Here is a 19,657-nt window from a genome sequence, read left to right on the forward strand (position 1 = left end):
GAGGATAATGACCCAAACATCTATAGCACACACGTAATGACCCAAACATCTATAGCACACACGGAGGATAATGACCCAAACATCTATAGCACACACGGAGGTAGGAGGATAATGACCCAAACATCTATAGCACACACATAATGACCCAAACATCTAAGGCACACATGGAAGATAATGACCCAAACATCTATAGCACACACATAATGACCCAAACATCTAAGGCACACATGGAAGATAATGACCCAAACATCTATAGCACACACATAATGACCCAAACATCTAAGGCACACATGGAAGATAATGACCCAAACATCTATAGCACACACGGAAGATAATGACCTAAACATCTATAGCACACACGGAGGATAATGACCCAAACATCTATAACACACACATAATGACCCAAACATCTATAGCACACACATAATGACCCAAACATCTATAGCACACACGGAGGATAATGACCCGAACATCTATAGCACACACGGAGGATAATGACCCAAACATCTATAGCACACACGGAGGATAATGACCCAAACATCTATAGCACACACAGAGGATAATGACCCAAACATCTATAGCACACACAGAGGATAATGACCCGAACATCTATAGCACACACGGAAGATAATGACCCAAACATCTATAGCACACACGGAGGATAATGACCCGAACAACTTTAGCACACACGGAAGGTAATGACCCTTCCGGGGCGCCAACCTGCGAATTAGACTTTTTTTTGCAGATACCTTCCTAAAGTTTCATGGCGATCTAAATTAGATTCTAATGAAAGGTGTAGTAAAGAATAAAAGACATTAAATAATGTTTTTCAGTAATGTATGATTTATTATCCTTGAATAACAAATACATTAACAACTCAACTTATTGTCTAAAAATCAGAGGTTCTCAATGTGACTTGATATGGGTAGAGTGGAGCTAGAGTGGGGGTCACATACATGTTGACACCATGACAGTGCATGAGGCCTGACTGATGACAATATGAAAGATGATAAAGAAATCAGACGTAAAAGCTGTATGTGGGTAGTTTTCATAAAATATGAACACCAATAGATTAAGTGAAATAATGTCTTTAATATGTGGGAATAGTGAACATAAACATTAATTGAACGTATCACAGAAATTAATTTTAAAATAGTTGTCACTTAGTCAATCACATTTGCCTACAGTTTTAGCATCCACACAAAGCCTACTTCACATTGGGCACATTCATATGTGGTCCATTTATAATCATTACATCCAAATATTTATAATCACTTTACCTTAACACTAACAATCCATACAACATAACAATAAATGATATCAGAAATAAAAAATGGCAAAATGAATGCAATATGCATTAATTAATACTTTAACATAAAATAAAGTTTAAATAAATAAAATATAATTTCAATCAACTTGTTGCATAAAAATGAACCCAAGAACCAAAAGTAATCTTTAAAATTCCTTTTATAAAAAGGAGATCCTCGAAGTGCATTTTCAAGGATTTAAAAATCTTGATGGATTTAAAAAATCATCAGTTTACAACAGCATCCAACTCCTCTCAGTGGTAAAATGTGGTACTCCAATGTTTAGTTAACTGGAGATGACACCCATGTTTTATAAAGACCTCATGCCTACATATCACATAATGTGTTGTGATCTTAAAGTTCATTAAAATAATTTAATAAAACTTATGACGTTATTTTTTTAACTTAAGGTAATCCTCAGTGCATGTTCTGAGTTATTTAAAAAACTGTCAGTGGTTGATGTAAAAACAAAAACCAGACAAGATAAAACACAAACTTAACTGAGAAATAAACACAGCCAGAATTAAAAGAAATAAAAGTTAAAAGGTTGATGTAGAGGACTTGAGCAGATTGAATGCTGCCAGAATGGAAGAATTTGATTGGTTAAATTCTCTCAGCAAGAGTTAATCATCCTGGAACATCTCCCCATAGACGGAGACCCTGCTGTGGAATGTCTGGGCAGGACAGTGCAGGATTGTGGGGTCATGAAAATAATTTAATGTGTAGTTAGACAAGGAGGTGTAGAGACCAGACAGGCTGGGAGCTTTGGACTCCTGCTCTGTCTCCTCTGTTGTACTGGAGAATAGGTTGAGAATTTTTCTTGTGATTGATAGAATGTTGTCTCTCTTGACCTCTAGGGGTGAGGGGGGCGTGTCAGGCGCCATGACGGGTGAGGCTGGATCCTGCTGAGTGCTCTGGGTCTGTATCTGGTGCTCTATGTGGGACTTGAATTTTTCTGTTGTTGGGTTTGGTGACCTGACAGTTTCTTCTGTACTTTGTTGGGGTGTTACCTCCCCTTGACCTGTTTCCATTTTTGTTGAAGAATCACCATCAGATTCTTTACCATCAAATTCTTTACCATCAGATTCTTTGCCCATTTTAATGATGACAACACTTTCCTCGCCTCTCAGAGTTATTTTATGCTGGATGACAGTTTTCCTTTCCCCATCACTGCTTACAACTTTTTCTTCTACAATCATTGCCTGGTTATCTTTCTGTTCCTCTTCATGGTGACTTGCCTCAGGGTGACTTGTGTCACCAGACAACTCACCTTGTGAGGCTACTGGATGTGAAACCTGATCAATTACATTTGAAGCAGGGGCAGTCTCTGGCACATTTGTAGCAGGGACAGTCTCAGGCACATTTGTACCAGGGGCAGTCTCAGGCACATTTGTACCAGGGGCAGTCTCAGGCACATTTGTACCAGGGGCAGTCTCAGGCACATTTGTACCAGGGGCAGTCTCAGGCACATTTGTAGCAGGGGAAGGCTCTGGCACATTTGTACCAGGGGCAGGCTCTGGCACATTTGTAGCAGGGGCAGGCTCTGGCACATTTGTACCAGGGGAAGGCTCAGGCACATTTGTAGCAGGGGCAGGCTCTGGCACATTTGTACCAGGGGCAGGCTCAGGCACATTTGTAGCAGGGGCAGGCTCTGGCACATTTGTACCAGGGGCAGGCTCAGGCACATTTGTAGCAGGGGCAGGCTCTGGCACATTTGTAGCAGGGGCAGGCTCAGGCACATTTGTACCAGGGGCAGGCTCAGGCACATTTGTAGCAGGGGCAGGCTCTGGCACATTTGTAGCAGGGGCAGGCTCAGGCACATTTGTAGCAGGGGCAGGCTCTGGCACATTTGTAGCAGGGGCAGGCTCTGGCACATTTGTAGCAGGGGCAGTCTCAGGCACATTTGTAGAATTCTGCACTGTCTCCACAACTGGCAAATTGTCCCCAGCTTCCAGAATCTTCTTGGCAGCATTGTTGGCCAGATTCTCATACTCAGAATCCTTGTACTGCTGTCTTAACTTTTCTGCTATTTGCACCGAAAGGTTTTTCAATATATTCTGTATCTGCATCTCCTTCAGGAAAATGTGCGTCAGATTTCTCTCCTTCTCAGTAAAACTTGTCATGTCTATAACTTCAAGAGAGCGTTTACCATCAGACTTGTGCTTGTGTGAATCAACTGAGTCTTTATCCCTCCAGGACTTGAAATCTGTATCCATATCCTCAAAACTCTTAAAATCATCATCATCATCATCAGGACTGTCTTCCTTAACATCCTCATCTTCATTAACCTTGACAACATCAACATGTTCACTGCCTTCCACCTCATCCTCCTTACCAACCCCAGCAACCCTCTTCGCTGTCTTCTTTTTGAATCTTTTGTTAGCAGACAACCAGTTGGTTGGTTCTTTGGTTTCCACCAGGCTAAACAGAGAGAGAAGGTCAAGGTTGTCGTGGAACTCCTGCAGCACACGCTCCTCTTCTTTCTTGAAGGCGCTGCAGCAGTGGACGGCGGCCAGGTCGATGGGGTGAGCCTCTGTGTTGAAGACGTAGCCACCGGCCTCTATGACACAGGAGCCGCTGGGTGTGTGCACCACATCGCCGCGGCTGCCGTTGTTGTGGATGAAGTTGTCGGGGTCAAACAAGAGGTACAAATATTTGGTCGTCTCCGCTAGAAAAAAAGATTCCATTCTGTCCTCAAGTCTGTGGTCTCTCACGTCTTTGATCTAGGAGACAAGAAATAAATTGATGATACCATATCACGTCTTTGATCTAGGAGACAAGAAATATATTGATGATACCATATTACGTCTTTGATCTAGGAGACAAGAAATAAATTGATGATACCATATCACGTCTTTGATCTAGGAGACAAGAAATAAATTGATGATACCATATCATGTCTTTGATCTGGGAGACAAGAAATATATTGATGATACCATATTACGTCTTTGATCTAGGAGAGAAGAAAGAAATTGATGATACCATATCACGTCTTTGATCTAGGAGAGAAGAAAGAAATTGATGATACCATATCACGTCTTTGATCTAGGAGAGAAGAAAGAAATTTGATGATACCATATTACGTTCTTGATCTGGGAGACAAGAAATAAATTGATGATATCATATTACGTTATTTGATCTAGGAGACAAGAAATAAATTGATGATATCATATTACGTCTTTGATCTAGGAGACAAGAAATAAATTGATGAAACCATATTAAGTTATTTGATTGAGGAGACAAGAAATAAATTGATGATACCATATTACGTATTTGATCTAGGAGACAAGAAGTAAATTGATGATACCATATTACGTTATTTGATCTAGGAGACAAGAAATAATTGATGATACCATATTACGTCTTTGATCTAGGAGACAAGAAATAAATTGATGATACCATATTACGTTATTTGATCTAGGAGACAAGAAATAAATTGATGATACCATATTACGTTATTTGATCTAGGAGACAAGAAATAAATTGATGATACCATATTACGTTATTTGATCTAGGAGACAAGAAATAAATTGATGATACCATATTACGTTATTTGATCTAGGAGACAAGAAATAATTGATGATACCATATTAAGTTATTTGATCTAGAAGACAAATAAATTGATGATACCATATTACGTTATTTGATCTAGGAGACAAGAAATAATTGATGATACCATATTAAGTTATTTGATCTAGAAGACAAATAAATTGATGATACCATATTACGTTATTTGATCTAGGAGACAAGAAATAAATTGATGATACCATATTAAGTTATTTGATCTAGAAGACAAATAAATTGATGATACCATATTACGTTATTTGATCTAGGAGACAAGAAATAATTGATGATACCATATTAAGTTATTTGATCTAGGAGACAAGAAATAATTGATGATACCATATTATGTTATTTGATCTAGGAGACAAGAAATAAATGATGATACCATATTAAGTTATTTGATCTAGGAGACAAGAAATAAATTGATGATACCATATTAAGTTATTTGATCTAGAAGACAAATAAATTGATGATACCATATTACGTTATTTGATCTAGGAGACAAGAAATAAATTGATGATACCATATTACGTTATTTAAAAGCAATCAATTTAATACATTTCTCAAGCAATTAAAACAAGAGAATAAACAATTACAAAATAAACAATAATATCACTTCAGACAAATCAATCAAGTTTTTGAGTCGCTGATAGAAACAAGCAATTATTTATAGAATAAAATTGTTTTAAAGTAATTAAAGATTAAGAACAGAATCATTACACAGCAAAATCAAGATAGCCAACACATTTTATAATTTCAATGATTTTTAGGATCACCATAAACATTTTAACAACTAAATATACAAGCATGGGGTGTAACCAGAAAAACAATGCCTTAAGTCAATGCATACATGCTGGGAATGGCTGTCCAATGGGGAAACCTAAATGAACTGAAACAACAAATGATCACTGTCTTACTGTAGCATATCCACAAGCTGTCCTGTGGGAAACCTAAATGAACTGAAACAACAAATGATCACTTCCTTACTGTAGCATATCCACAAGCTGTCCTGTGGAAAACCTAAATGTAAACAACAAATGATCACTTTCTTACTGTAGCATATCCACAAGCTGTCCTGTGGAAAACCTAAATGTAAACAACAAATGATCACTGTCTTACTGTAGCATATCCACAAGCTGTCCTGTGGAAAACCTAAATGAATGTAAACAACAAATGATCACTGTCTTACTGTAGCATATCCACAAGCTGTCCTGTGGAAAACCTAAATGAATGTAAACAACAAATGATCACTGTCTTACTGTAGCATATCCACAAGCTGTCCTGTGGAAAACCTAAATGTAAACAACAAAGGATCACTTTCTTACTGTAGCATATCCACAAGCTGTCCTGTGGAAAACCTAAATGTAAACAACAAATGATGACTGTCTTACTGTAGCATATCCACAAGCTGTCCTGTGGAAAACCTAAATGAACTGAAACAACAAATGATCACTGTCTTACTGTAGCATATCCACAAGCTGTCCTGTGGAAAACCTAAATGAACTGAAACAACAAATGATCACTGTCTTACTGTAGCATATCCACAAGCTGTCCTGTGGAAAACCTAAATGAACTGAAACAACAAATGATCACTGTCTTACTGTAGCATATCCACAAGCTGTCCTGTGGAAAACCTAAATGAACTGAAACAACAAATGATCACTGTCTTACTGTAGCATATCCACAAGCTGTCCTGTGGAAAACCTAAATGAACTGAAACAACAAATGATCACTGTCTTACTGTAGCATATCCACAAGCTGTCCTGTGGGAAACCTAAATGAACTGAAACAACAAATGATCACTGTCTTACTGTAGCATATCCACAAGCTGTCCTGTGGAAAACCTAAATGAACTGAAACAACAAATGATCACTGTCTTACTGTAGCATATCCACAAGCTGTCCTGTGGAAAACCTAAATGAACTGAAACAACAAATGATCACTGTCTTACTGTAGCATATCCACAAGCTGTCCTGTGGAAAACCTAAATGAACTGAAACAACAAATGATCACTGTCTTACTGTAGCATATCCACAAGCTGTCCTGTGGGAAACCTAAATGAACTGAAACAACAAATGATCACTGTCTTACTGTAGCATATCCACAAGCTGTCCTGTGGAAAACCTAAATGAACTGAAACAACAAATGATCACTGTCTTACTGTAGCATATCCACAAGCTGTCCTGTGGAAAACCTAAATGAATGTAAACAACAAATGATCACTGTCTTACTGTAGCATATCCACAAGCTGTCCTGTGGAAAACCTAAATGAACTGAAACAACAAAGGATCACTGTCTTACTGTAGCATATCCACAAGCTGTCCTGGCACTGTGCTCAATACTTTCAACAATATCCACACCCATTTCAAGCAGGTACGGATCCTTGGTTGCTTGATACAGATACATGACACTTTCAATGATTTCTGTAAAAATAGTTGTTGTTTTTTGGAACATTTTGTATTTAACTGAAAATCTCAATTTTTAGTCTTAAGTAATCACTGGGAGTAACTAGATGGTTTTTTTAAAGACAACACAATCCTTAATGAACACCTTGATCTGATGATCCAACATACCTGTCTCACCTTGATCTGATGACCAAACATACCTGGTCTCAATGGATAGCCTTCTCTACCCTGGTGGACATCAGCCTTTGGGATGTTGTAATATTCAGGTGTAAAGCCATACTGTCTCCACACTTGATGGAAGTTGTGAATCGTTTTCATCCCATCTTCTATATCTCCTAGAATGGCCTGAAGAATTTTTTAACTTTAAAATTTTGATATCATTCATAAAAAAGTCAGCAGTTTTATTGTCAGATTGAATTTTGAATACCTGAATTCCTGGCCAGAAGCCATCTAAAGATGTAAACAAAGGCAGAGTTATTGACCCCTTGTTCATCTGTGCCCACATGTACCAGTCATCTCTTTTGATGTATTTTTTTATAGGCTCTTCATATTCTACGGCAAAACAAAACACAACTCCATTTGGCATATGCAAAAATTCTGATACATTAAGCATGACATTTGACATACAAGAACGTTCTAGTATATAAACATGACATTTGACATATGAGGAAGTTCTGGTATATTTAACATGACATTTCACATATGTGGAAGTTCTGGTATATTAAACATGACATTTGAGATATGAAGAAGCTCCAACAAAGACTTTACCTCTAAACATGTGCAGAAGTTCTGGTATATTAAACATGACATTTGACATATGAAGAAGTTCCAACAAAGACTTTACCTCTAAACACGTGCAGAAGTTCTGGTATATTAAACATGACATTTGACATATGAAGAAGTTCCAACAAAGACTTTACCTCTAAACACGTGCAGAAGTTCTGGTATATTAAACATGACATTTGACATATGAAGAAGTTCCAACAAAGACTTTACCTCTAAACATGTGCAGAAGTTCTGGTATATTAAACATGACATTTGACATATGAAGAAGTTCCAACAAAGACTTTACCTCTAAACATGTGCAGAAGTTCTGGTATATTAAACATGACAGCTCCTTTGACCAGATACTCAAAATATGAATCAATGCCACCACCAATTCCTGAGTCTAGAGCTGTCCATTTACCATTGCTGACGTCTATATGGTTGCCTAGCTGCAAGTGGTAGAATGTCAGTGTGAATATGAAAGATGTAAACTATTATTTTTAAAAGTTTACTGTACAAATACAAGTCCGTGTATTTCAAGTAAAAAGTATTTTAAGTTTACGTTCTTTGTTTTTTTTTATCAAACTTTACCAATAATAATGTTAAACTAGTCTGAAAGAAGTAATAAGGATTTAACAGTCGTATGAAATTAAGATAAACAGTCCTTAAGAAAATAAAGATATACCAGTCCTAAAGAAGATCTATATTTCCATAAAGATCTTATTGCTCTTATTGCAGCCTTTTCAAAAATGGGGTCTCCAGTTAACCGACTCAAAGTGCCAAACTCAACAATAAAAGTTCCCACGCCTGCTGTACATGTGACTGTGGTCTCACCTTTAGGGACCCCATGGCGCAGGTTCACTGTACCGTATGGCATGCCAGTAGGTGTATCAAAGGCTGAGGAAACAAGCTAAAACTGATTCACATTCAACTTGTAAAATATTAACATGATTTTTATCACTGTAATTAATCATATCTAACAATGGATGTTTTTCATGGTCAACATTGAATGGAAAGTTCAAAAATTATTATGAGATGGTAACGGTATAGCAATATTTCAAGGGAGTATATTTTTTTTTTTAAAGTTTCTTTAGATGCATCATGTCAATATGTTTATTAACTGCTGTTTTATTTTCTTTAAAATGTTTAAGAAACAATATTTTTGACTGTACCTGGTAAAATTTTCCTGGCAATGTTGTCTGCCATCCTCAGCAGAGGGCCTGAACATGGCCAGGCTGGCTCTAAGACCATCCCAGCTCTCTTCATGAGCAGGTGGCCAGATAGAAGACCCCCAACAACTATAAAAAAGAAAAATATTTCATTCATGACGTTCGAGTAACATAGTAACACTTATTAAAATACAGACATCAACATAAACTCAAAGAGTGAAATCTATTAACGTGCAACTTTACCTTTTCTAGTACAAGCATTACAGATAAAAATTTAGTTTGAAGATGATGAATAAAACCCTAAGAAAATAGAACATATTTATATTTACTTCGTATGTTTGTCTCAAAAACAGAAGCATTAATATCAATGTCAAAGAAACTTTCTCCTTTGTCTATTAAAATCTGTGCAATCCGTCGAAACTCAGAGTAGTTTCCCATGACAGCCAGTGTATCCATTGCATCAATCAATGTCAAAGAATAACTAGAACAAAATCAGTAACAAATTTAGAGCTCACTATTACTTTTAGTAATGGAGAGAAATTTTAAACTATGAAAAATTGACGTATTCATTTTTAAAGATTTTTTATAATAAGTAATAAAAGGTTTTTTAGATCAGTTATTAAGTTATTATTAGAAGACTAAATATTGTTTCTAAATTATAAATTATAAAGATTATCAGATAATTAACTGAAAAGTGATTGTGTCATTTTATTCTACGATTATCACAATGAAACAACATTATTGAAAGTTTTTACACATTTTGTGAATATCAATTTACCTGCCCCAAGTGTCATGACCCCCACAGGTCAAAGGCTGTAATTCATCATAAGGATAGGCATATTTTAAATAGCCTTCATAAGCATGGTAAAACATATTTTTTACTTTTTCTCTGTAAACAAAAAAAGGGTGTTTCAAATAGTTGCTTAGTAAAACTCCACTAAGAATTACAACACTGTATATAGATCTATACCCAAGCTTCTTACACTTAAATATTAATAAAGTATTTATAAGGGTTAAATAAATTCCATTTTATCCTTTAAATCCATCTCCCATGGTAATTTATTTTTGTTAAGGGATGACACACAATACTATGCGTGTGTGGTATGCGGCCTGACTTATTGTTTATATTACTGTTTGAGTCTATAATCAACTCAATGCTACAAGCCTGCTGGTTGGCTGAGGCCATGGCAGGGCAGTGTTTCTTAAAGGCATTTCTTCAGGGACAGGGGGGATCATCCTCAAAGCATGTCTATCACCCCCCCCCCCCCCAACAAAATATAATTTATAGGCCCTACTTTATTTAGGACTATTATACAAAATATATATTATTATGTAAGCCCCTCTGAAAATTTTGTCCTCCCCCCCCCCCCCCCCCCATCCCAAGAAAAAAGTTGTAATAAACATAATAAATGAACACTGCATCTGGGCTTGTTCAAAGGTTCGATTCTCAATAAATTTAAATATTGTCCTTCAAAAGTATTAGATATCGAAGTGACTACTCGGAAAAGATTTTTTACCCCAGCGTCTCCACCTTGTCGGCAAAAGATAGTTCTGCGCTTGTGCAGTGACTTTAATAGCTGAGCTAGGGTTAGGGTTATGCAATTGTAAACACTCGCATGCGCAGTACCATCGAAAACATTGCAGCGAAGGCAAGTCGTAGTTTCTCTCCAGTGCGCATGCATATCTTTTTCTGGCTAGAATAGGCCATTAGATATCCCTTTCTTTCTACTACTTAGAATTTAGGGCTGTAGGCCTACTTACTACGCTTACAATACTATCAATATCACTATTTTTATCAACTTCAAGTAGGCTTAAAGTAGGCCTAAGCTAAGGGCTAAGACAAGAGTAAGTAAGTACTAAGTTAGGTCTAAGTACACTAGATCTAGTAGTAGATCTAAGGTAGTCTAGTAAGTACAGTAAGTAGTAAGTAAAGTTTAGTAATAGTAAAGTTACAGTAAAAAAGTAAGAACTTAAGAAGTAAGCAACTATCAACAAACCTATACAGCGTTACATTGATTTCTCCCACTCTTGTTTTACTTTCAGATATAACAGGCAGGTGAATTATAATTACTATAATTGAGAGTATTCCAGTATAACTAGGTCTACTAGAACTGAACTGAATGCTATAAAAATGCTTCATTTGCAAGCCGATTTGTAAACATCGACATCAAGGTCTTACTAGATAACGATACATTTGAAACATTAAGAATAATAATAATCATGCTCATTGAGTTCCTGTACAATATAGATCTATTATTAAATTAAACATAAACAATAAATATTTAGTTAAAGATATTAAACTATAGTTAAACAAAAACTTGATTTATAGGCCTATAATGTTAAATTATTTAGTGGTTACATTTTGACAACATTATTACATTAAAACTTGTCTTTTTTTTTTTTTCCACAGACAAGCAATTTCTGTGCATGTTTGGTTTTTAGTATGACAGCCATTCGATGCAGAACGCTTGTCTCAAGTAACTCATTGTTTACATTAGTAAATAAATTATCTACATTTTTTACAGGCTAACATTTGTTTGGAAGTTGTTAAACTAGATCTAAACTAGAAAATTACAGTAAGTAAGTAGGCCTACTAAGAAGCAGATCTAAATTAGATTAGAAAATTTGGTAATCGATCTATATTCTATCGGAATCTAAAACTAAACTGCTAGATCTAAATAAAATTAAATAAATTCTATCGTTTTGTGTTTTACTAAACTAAAACTTTTACTCAGAGTAGGCAGAATCAAAAGAATGGGTAGATTGAAGATTCTAATCTACACGTAAAATCGCCCGCGGCTAGATCTAGTAATGTACGAAAAAGTTACCTCATTGTCAAGGCTTTAGGCCTAGTAATAGAAATATATTGTGATATATTTGTGTCAAATAGTTATATTATAGATAGGCCTAAATGAATAATAAACCTAAATCAATGGCTAAATATTAAGGCTGATGCTAGCCGGAATAACATACGCATGCGCAATGGAGAGAAACTATGACTTGTCATCGCGGCGATGTTTTTGATGGTACTGCGCATGTGTGTGTTTACAACCATAGAACCCTAACACCAACCCTAACCCTAGCCATAGGTCACTGCGCATGCGCAGAGCTATCTTTTGCCGACTAAGTGGAAACGTTGGGGAGAAAAATCTTCTTCCGGGTAGTCATAAGTCACTTCGAAATATTAAATATAGGCCCTATAGGTAGCTAGGCCAATGCCGCTGCCGAGAAAATCGGACAAATCGGCTTTTCCCTACCCCCAGCATGTTTAACTCTGTTTTTTGCATGCTTTTATTGTGTTTATTTTAACATGTTATACATCATTCTGTTCGTAATTGAATAACCTTTTTAACTGTATTAGTTTGATTTCTGTATTATTTCAGACGTTGAAGAAATCGCCGATTAAATCGCATTTTTTACCCCCCGCGGCGACGTGCCGATTAGGGGGGAGGCTTTTTCACCTTTTTAAAAGGGGGGTGTTACTTGGAGTCTATAGACTCTGTGAGTTTTCGTACTACAACTGTGAAACTTGGTAGAAGAATAGATTAAATGTACACGTATAACGCTCAGGGTTCTTGGTTAAAATATGTTAAATACTTTCGGAGATATCGGACCGCAAAGTTAAACTAAGTTATTTGAGCTATTTATGGACCGATTTTGTATTTGAACCCTGAGCTGTATTCCTGAAATCTCGACGTTTATTAATATGTATCATATGTCCTATAAGGCCCTATAATAAGGACGTCTATAGACTTTGAAATGGACCGAAAATATAAACACGACGCGCCGACCACTGTTCGACAGAACCGCCCTGCTGTGCTTCGAATCGCCGTCTTTAACCTGATGACGCGTTACAAAATTTGTATACACGTATCGAGTTTACGTACTACAACAGTTAAATTTGGCAGACGAATACATTAAATGTAGACGTATAACGCTCAGGGTTCGTGGTCAAAATAAGTTAAATACTTTTGGAGATATCGGACCGCAAAGTTGAACCAAGTTTCCCGGTCTATTATTGGACATATTTTACATTTGAACCCTGAGCTGTATTCCCGAAATCTCGACGTTTATTTAAATGTATAACATGTATTATAGCGCCTCGTAATAAAGCCGTCCATACATTTTAAAACCGAACGAAAATAAAAATTAACGCGTCGGCCGCCGTCCGACTGAATCGCTCTGCTGTGGTGATCTACACATCGTGTGGCACAGCCGAGTGTGTGGTCACGTGACGCTAGGCGCTTGATCCGATTGGATGATACTATAAACAATGTCTAAAGATAGATACATGTGTTCCCGTGTTTGACTCGACGGCTATTGCTACTTTATATTTATAAGCACACAGACATGTTGCATAACTTTGTCTTAACCCATTGAAACGTCAAACAAAAGTTTTGTTAGTATTTACGGCTGAGGACTAATCGTCAAAATTATCTTCTTTAGAAATTAATCCGAATAGCTTCGGCCCGATCAAACAATGCTGTGATGTGATTCGTGTAACGTTTCATAATTGTGTACATTGCATTTTCGTAAAATTGGCTTTAAAAAATAAATTAAATTATAGATCTATCCGGGGCTCTTTTCTACAAATTTTAATACCACTAACAACGTGGGGGTTTCTAGCTTGCCAAATCGACCAAAATGGGGTGGGGTGGATGGGGGTAGCCACTGACCATCCCACACCGTATGTAACACCCGTAGCCTCACCCCGCCCCCACTAGTCCGTGACGCGACAAGCCGACGAGCATCGCTTTTGATGTTGTATAACACCCGTACGGTACACGGTGGTTTCATACCCCACCTCCCTCCCCCTTCACTTTGTGGAGTTGATGTTACTAACCCTCGGGCATAGATCAGGAAATCTTACCAGACTTTTGTCTCTGAAATTACATAATATTCGTCTGACACGTTCATCGGGTTGGCCGACTAGCCTATCCAGCGGTGGTGTTTACGTAATAGGGCAATAAAATTCGTTGGTCAGAAGACCTGGTTACCCACATGTCTGATTGAACTAAATCTAGGCAATAGCTGGTGGTGGTACACGTGTCTGTGTATACTGTATAGCCAAACACGGTAATCTTACACAATTTCTACACAATTTCTAGAATCTACTAGATCTACACAGTCAAGCACTCAAACACGTGTTTTTTTTCTTAAGAAAGTTGTTAATTGTAAAAGGCCTATACTGGTAGGCTTACAAAATACATAAACCTACTTACTACTAGCCTAATCATTGAGCATAAATATAAATTTACGAGCCGGCCCGCGGCATAACATACGCCGCTATTTAGTTGTTTCTAATTTTCAATAATTCATAATTTGTGAATTCGACAGTACCAACGCTGACACTGAAAATATTTCTTTAAAACACTATAAGTAGCTCGTTAAGGACCATAACCCCCCCCCCCCCCCCCTACGTTTAAAATCGTTGGCTCTGCTTGTAAACATTTAGAGTGAACACAGCTCACTAAAACCATGTAGGGGTGGGGAGGTAGGGAGAGCGTTTGCAGCTTGTTTTCTAACGGCTCGAAGAAGAGAATTATATATATAGATGTTATATATCTATAACTTACACTATACCTTGTGCAAGTTTTTAAACAAAATATTTTTGGAATAGAGTAGGCCTATGGTATTGCACATAGATTACATAACATCTTTTAAGAAGTTACATAATCACAAATTTACTATAGCATTCTTCTCTTTGTATTGAAAAACTTGATTAGTTATATTTTCTTCTAGTAGGCTATTAACTTGAAGTTAACTGACAATGAGCAAAAGTGATTTTAAAACAAATTCATGGTATATTTTGAGCAAAGGGTGGGATTACATAACCTTAACATTTGATAGTTATGTAACAATGTTGGACCATTTTAAATCTACCATTATCTTGAGCTTATACAAATGTCATATTTTAGATTAAAACAGCGTTACATTTAAAAGAATGACTTCCTATCACATTAATTATTAGATGTTTAAAAAAAAATTGACAGGGGGATATTACATAATCTATGAGATTAGTAGGTTGAGTAATCGAATGACACTTTTTAAAATAGCATCATTGGATTCAGCATACAAAAATCTATAAAATGTCTTAAAATTACATCAATTGATAAAGTATTCTGGCTTTTATACCACTTTTAGTGAAAAACGCTTAAAAATTTGGTCCATACCCTCCCAGTATTTTTCCTCTTTCAGGGTCTACCCCGGTTGTCTGAAAAAAGTGTTGTTTTTTAATGACTAAAAAATTCATAACTTTTTTGTTTATGGTCAGATTTTGAAAATTCAAACTGATCTGTAATCAGATTGACAGCCCCTATCCAAATATGTAACTATTATATTGTTTTACTGAAATTAAATTTTTGCATTGGCCTAGCTACTATAGGCCTACTCAGGATATATATATCTACTAGGCCAGAAATTAACTTTAAATAGCAGTGTTTGCTAGCAAGATTTGCTATATATTATATATTAGGCCTAGGGCCTATATTATATTAATATATAAACAGTTCCGCCATTTTTAAAGTAGAGTGGTTTCCCCTTTATCTCGCACTATAAGTTTACAAAAAAACTCAAACGAGATGTTTGCTATAGTTAGTAAATGGTTGCATCTGTTGGAAACATCGCTAGTCTTCATTTATTACTGAAAAGTTTTAATTCAATTGTTTAAAAACAGGTACAAAAATGAAACAAGGAATCATCTTTATAATTTTCAAAACATAAATCCTCCTCAAAATGTGAAATAATTATTAAAATTTAAGGAGTCACCTGTTTTTCACAATACTAGTCGCTGGCGATTTTATGTACCTAAAACGATAGATTACCTTTTAGGTAATGATTTGAAACTAAGGGGAGATAATAACATGTTCTGCGTGCTCTCTTCATTGTCGCCTGTAAACTGTCGTCACAAACAGCTGCTATCACTGAGCCGGGGGGGGGGGGGGTGGAAAGTGAGGGTGACGATAATCGTCCTTCACTAGCTACTGATAGTGTTTTAAATATTTTCAGCATTGGTAGTGTCGAATTCACAAATTATGAATTACTGAAAAATAGGAATTAAACTAAATGGCGGCATATGCTACGTCATGGGTCAGCTCGTGTGAAATAATTACTAAAATTTAATGAGTCACCTTTTTTTCACATTACTAGTCTCTGCAGATTTTACATACCTAAAATGATAGATTACCATTTATTTTATAGATTAGCCTACCTATAGATACACATAATGAATAGGTCAAGTCTAGTGTATACACAGACACAGTGTTATGATGGGATGATAGCAAAATGAAGTGACAACACATGTCGCAGAGCGCTATATTTTTAAAATTCCGTATATGGTACTATCTGGAAAATAATTCTACTATACCCTATACATATATATAACCAATAAACTCTAATATACAAATTCAGGCCCAGTAATAAATAATCTACTAAGTATAAATTAATATGCTATATCATGTTTCGAAATTACAATATATATTTCGACATGCAGTAAGAAAATGAAGCAGTGTTTATTTCCTTTGGAATTTGCCATCTTGTGATTGGAAATGCTTACTTATTCCTTTTAAAACACATCGGGTGTGGTTGAGTTAATAGTGTGGCAGCTGAAGTTCACAGACCTGAAGCTCAGAGTTCGAACCCAGAGTTAGCACGACCGGTATTAATGTCTTTTTACATTTTATTTTTTTCATATTAAAAATATAACTGGTGATTTTTTTTTTATAAAATTTCCAAACATCGTCACTCGCATTATTGCTTGCTTACATCTACTAGATTCTATCCCGTAAGTGAAAAATCCCACGACGGTCGGCATGGTCACTGTGAGTTCAGCAGGCCTATGAGCCCTATGGCATACGTCATAGAATGAACCCAAGTTCTAATTAAGATCAGCTGTGTCTTCTATTCTCACTTCAACCCCCCCCCCCCCCTCAAGCAAATTGAAAAACAGACCTACTGCTGGTCCTTTTTTTGAAGTTCACATAGGCTTAATAATATAGACATAGATCTACTATTGGTCATTTTTAAAGTTCACATAGGCTCAATAATATAGACTTTGATTTACTATCACGCATGCTAGATAGTATAGCTGTAAAAGCAATTTACTAAAGAGCAGTTCGATTTAGCTAGATCTAGGACTCTCATCTGACCCAGTGGCGTAGCCAGAATCGTCTCAAGGGGGGGGGGGGGGTGCCAATCGAAAGTTTGTCCCCGGGTAAAAATTGAAACACACACCCCCCCCCCCCCCTTGAGACGATTCTGGCTACGCCACTGGGTCAGATGAGAGTGTTCCAATTTTTACCCTCAAACTTTCGATTTGCTCCCCCCCTCAAACTTTTGATTTGCACCCCCCTTTATATATATATATATATATATACCGAGGGGTCTATGGGGGGGTTATGACCCCCCCCCCCCCTGCCTACGCCACTGATCTGACCTACAACTGACACTTTACTGTCAAGAAATAAAACACTTAAACTAGATCTAGATCTATGTCAACATTAAATTGCTAAGACGAAAAAAATCGGACAGTCCTGTTATCTATTTTTTTTTAGATCGTGTGCGACCTAGGGTAAAGATTTAGCGCAACGTGGCGTGGACCGTGCAAATGTGGCCAATAGCAAAAATATACTCCGTTACTAACTTACTTAGTAGTGTTTAAATATTTTAACATTATTATTTTTCTCTTTTAGTACTACATACAGGATTAGTTCTGCCAAATCTACATCAACCTAGTCACCATGTCGTACATGCTGCAGCATCTACACAATGGTTGGCAAGTTGATCAAGCCATACTTTCAGAGGAGGACAGGGTAGTAGTTATTCGTTTTGGACATGATTGGGATCCTACCTGTATGGTAATGGATGAAACACTGTATAAATGTGCTGACAAAATGAAGAATTTTGCTGTTGTCTATCTAGTGGATATTACTGAGGTAAAGATTTTATTTTGTTATTAAATTATTTAAATATGTTAAATAAATACATTATTTTTACATGGTTGGTTTATTATACTAGCAGTCAGAACCCATTACACATCTTTGAGAAAAATGTTTTATAAAATAGTTATTGGTCAAACCTCAATTTTCTTTACTACATGTTGAACTATACAAAGCAAAGAAATAACCAAATAGCAAAAAATCTGGCACATTAAAAATAACATAGGCTACCAATACCTATTAGAAAGACCAAATTATATACATAATTAGTCAACACAATACCATATTAAATGATTAAGAGAATAAAATTATTCCTTTAAAAACCAGACTGTTTAATTGTATTTCTGCTTTTTTTTTTTTTTTTAAAGTAAATTTTTTAAGAAAATTGAATATATTTCATAGCATACGTCCCAATAAGTAGATCTAAATCAAATTTTAATGAAATAGTTCATTTCTTTATATTCTAAAATTGGAAGATGACACCATTAATTTTGTGTTCTTTCCGTAGTTTAAACATGTGGCATGTGACTTCATTGTTTATTGTGTTCTTTTCACAACAATAAATGCTTTTCCGGTTGCATAATTAAAGTTGTTTCTATATTCAAATATGCCTTTATTTTTATTTTCTTTCTTTAAATAAAATTTAGTTTTTACATTAATAACATCCACCATATTATTTTTCAACAAACGTCTGTATCTTTAAGTTCTCCATATATCACTGAACATACTGATCACATCGCCTAAAAAAAGGACAGAGAGAGAGAAGTGCACACATGGGCTTTTATATATTAGGATATTTATTTAAAATGTAATAGTACATTACTGCAATAAATGTACTACATTGTTTAAGCTGGTAATCTCTTACTCTTAGCATTACTATCAATTGATTCTTTGAATAACTTAAATTTTGCTAGGTAAACTGTACTAACTAGTGGCAACTGCAAAATTAGGTTTAATTCAATATTGAGCTGTATCCAAGACTTGCTTCAGTTTGTTTTCCTCCACAAAAATTTATTTTATTTTTCTCTTTAGGTACCAGATTTCAACAAAATGTACGAGTTATATGACCCATGCACAGTTATGTTTTTTTATCGCAACAAACATATCATGATTGATTTGGGTACTGGTAACAATAACAAAATTAACTGGAGTATGGAGGATGTACAAGAATTTATTGACATTGTGGAAACTGTTTATAGAGGTGCTCGTAAAGGCAGGGGTCTTGTTGTTTCTCCAAAGGATTACTCCACTAAATACAGATATTAAAATATTAATCAGTGTTAATGTTATATAAATAAAAATTAATGTTTTACAAAGTTTATTACTATTTTAGTTGTCTTTGATATGTTGTTGCATGTTTAAGATCTTTTGAAGATTACTTAAAAAGCTAAGTAAACATCTTTTCCCCGTTATATTTGTCCTATGTGTAGCCTATACGGTCTACACAAAGTTGAGCATAAATATTTAAAAACTAGGTATAGCTAATTAAAGCTTTCACCTAATCAATTTAC

General features: G+C 35.9%; 2 protein-coding genes across 4 annotated transcripts; one reads left to right on the forward strand and one right to left on the reverse strand.

Moving 5' to 3' along the window:
• Positions 1-1,066: 1,066 nt before the first annotated feature.
• On the reverse strand, positions 1,067-11,377 carry LOC131952295 (uncharacterized). The gene is made up of 10 exons (XM_059314902.1): positions 11,208-11,377; positions 9,989-10,099; positions 9,540-9,691; positions 9,214-9,339; positions 8,727-8,938; positions 8,349-8,490; positions 7,704-7,828; positions 7,477-7,621; positions 7,173-7,294; positions 1,067-4,030 (listed from the first exon to the last, which is right to left on the reverse strand). The coding sequence occupies exons 1-10, from the start codon at positions 11,348-11,350 to the stop codon at positions 1,931-1,933; spliced, it is 3,378 nt and encodes a 1,125-aa protein (XP_059170885.1). The 5' UTR covers positions 11,351-11,377; the 3' UTR covers positions 1,067-1,930.
• A 281-nt stretch (positions 11,378-11,658) lies between these two features.
• LOC131952269 (thioredoxin-like protein 4A) lies at positions 11,659-19,465 on the forward strand. Of its 3 annotated transcripts, none has more exons than XM_059314863.1 (3): positions 11,659-11,687; positions 17,901-18,143; positions 19,179-19,465. In XM_059314863.1, the coding sequence occupies exons 2-3, from the start codon at positions 17,949-17,951 to the stop codon at positions 19,410-19,412; spliced, it is 429 nt and encodes a 142-aa protein (XP_059170846.1). In that variant the 5' UTR covers positions 11,659-11,687; positions 17,901-17,948; the 3' UTR covers positions 19,413-19,465. The 3 variants fall into 3 exon arrangements, with proteins under 3 accessions (XP_059170846.1, XP_059170845.1, XP_059170844.1); XM_059314862.1 differs by having other exon boundaries at positions 11,670-11,786; XM_059314861.1 differs by lacking the exon at positions 11,659-11,687 and adding an exon at positions 11,698-11,790.
• Positions 19,466-19,657: the final 192 nt, after the last annotated feature.

The sequence above is a fragment of the Physella acuta genome, unplaced genomic scaffold, assembly GCF_028476545.2.
Source record: "Physella acuta isolate Inbredline_101_S28 unplaced genomic scaffold, ASM2847654v3 ptg000863l, whole genome shotgun sequence".
Lineage (NCBI taxonomy): Eukaryota > Metazoa > Mollusca > Gastropoda > Physidae > Physella > Physella acuta.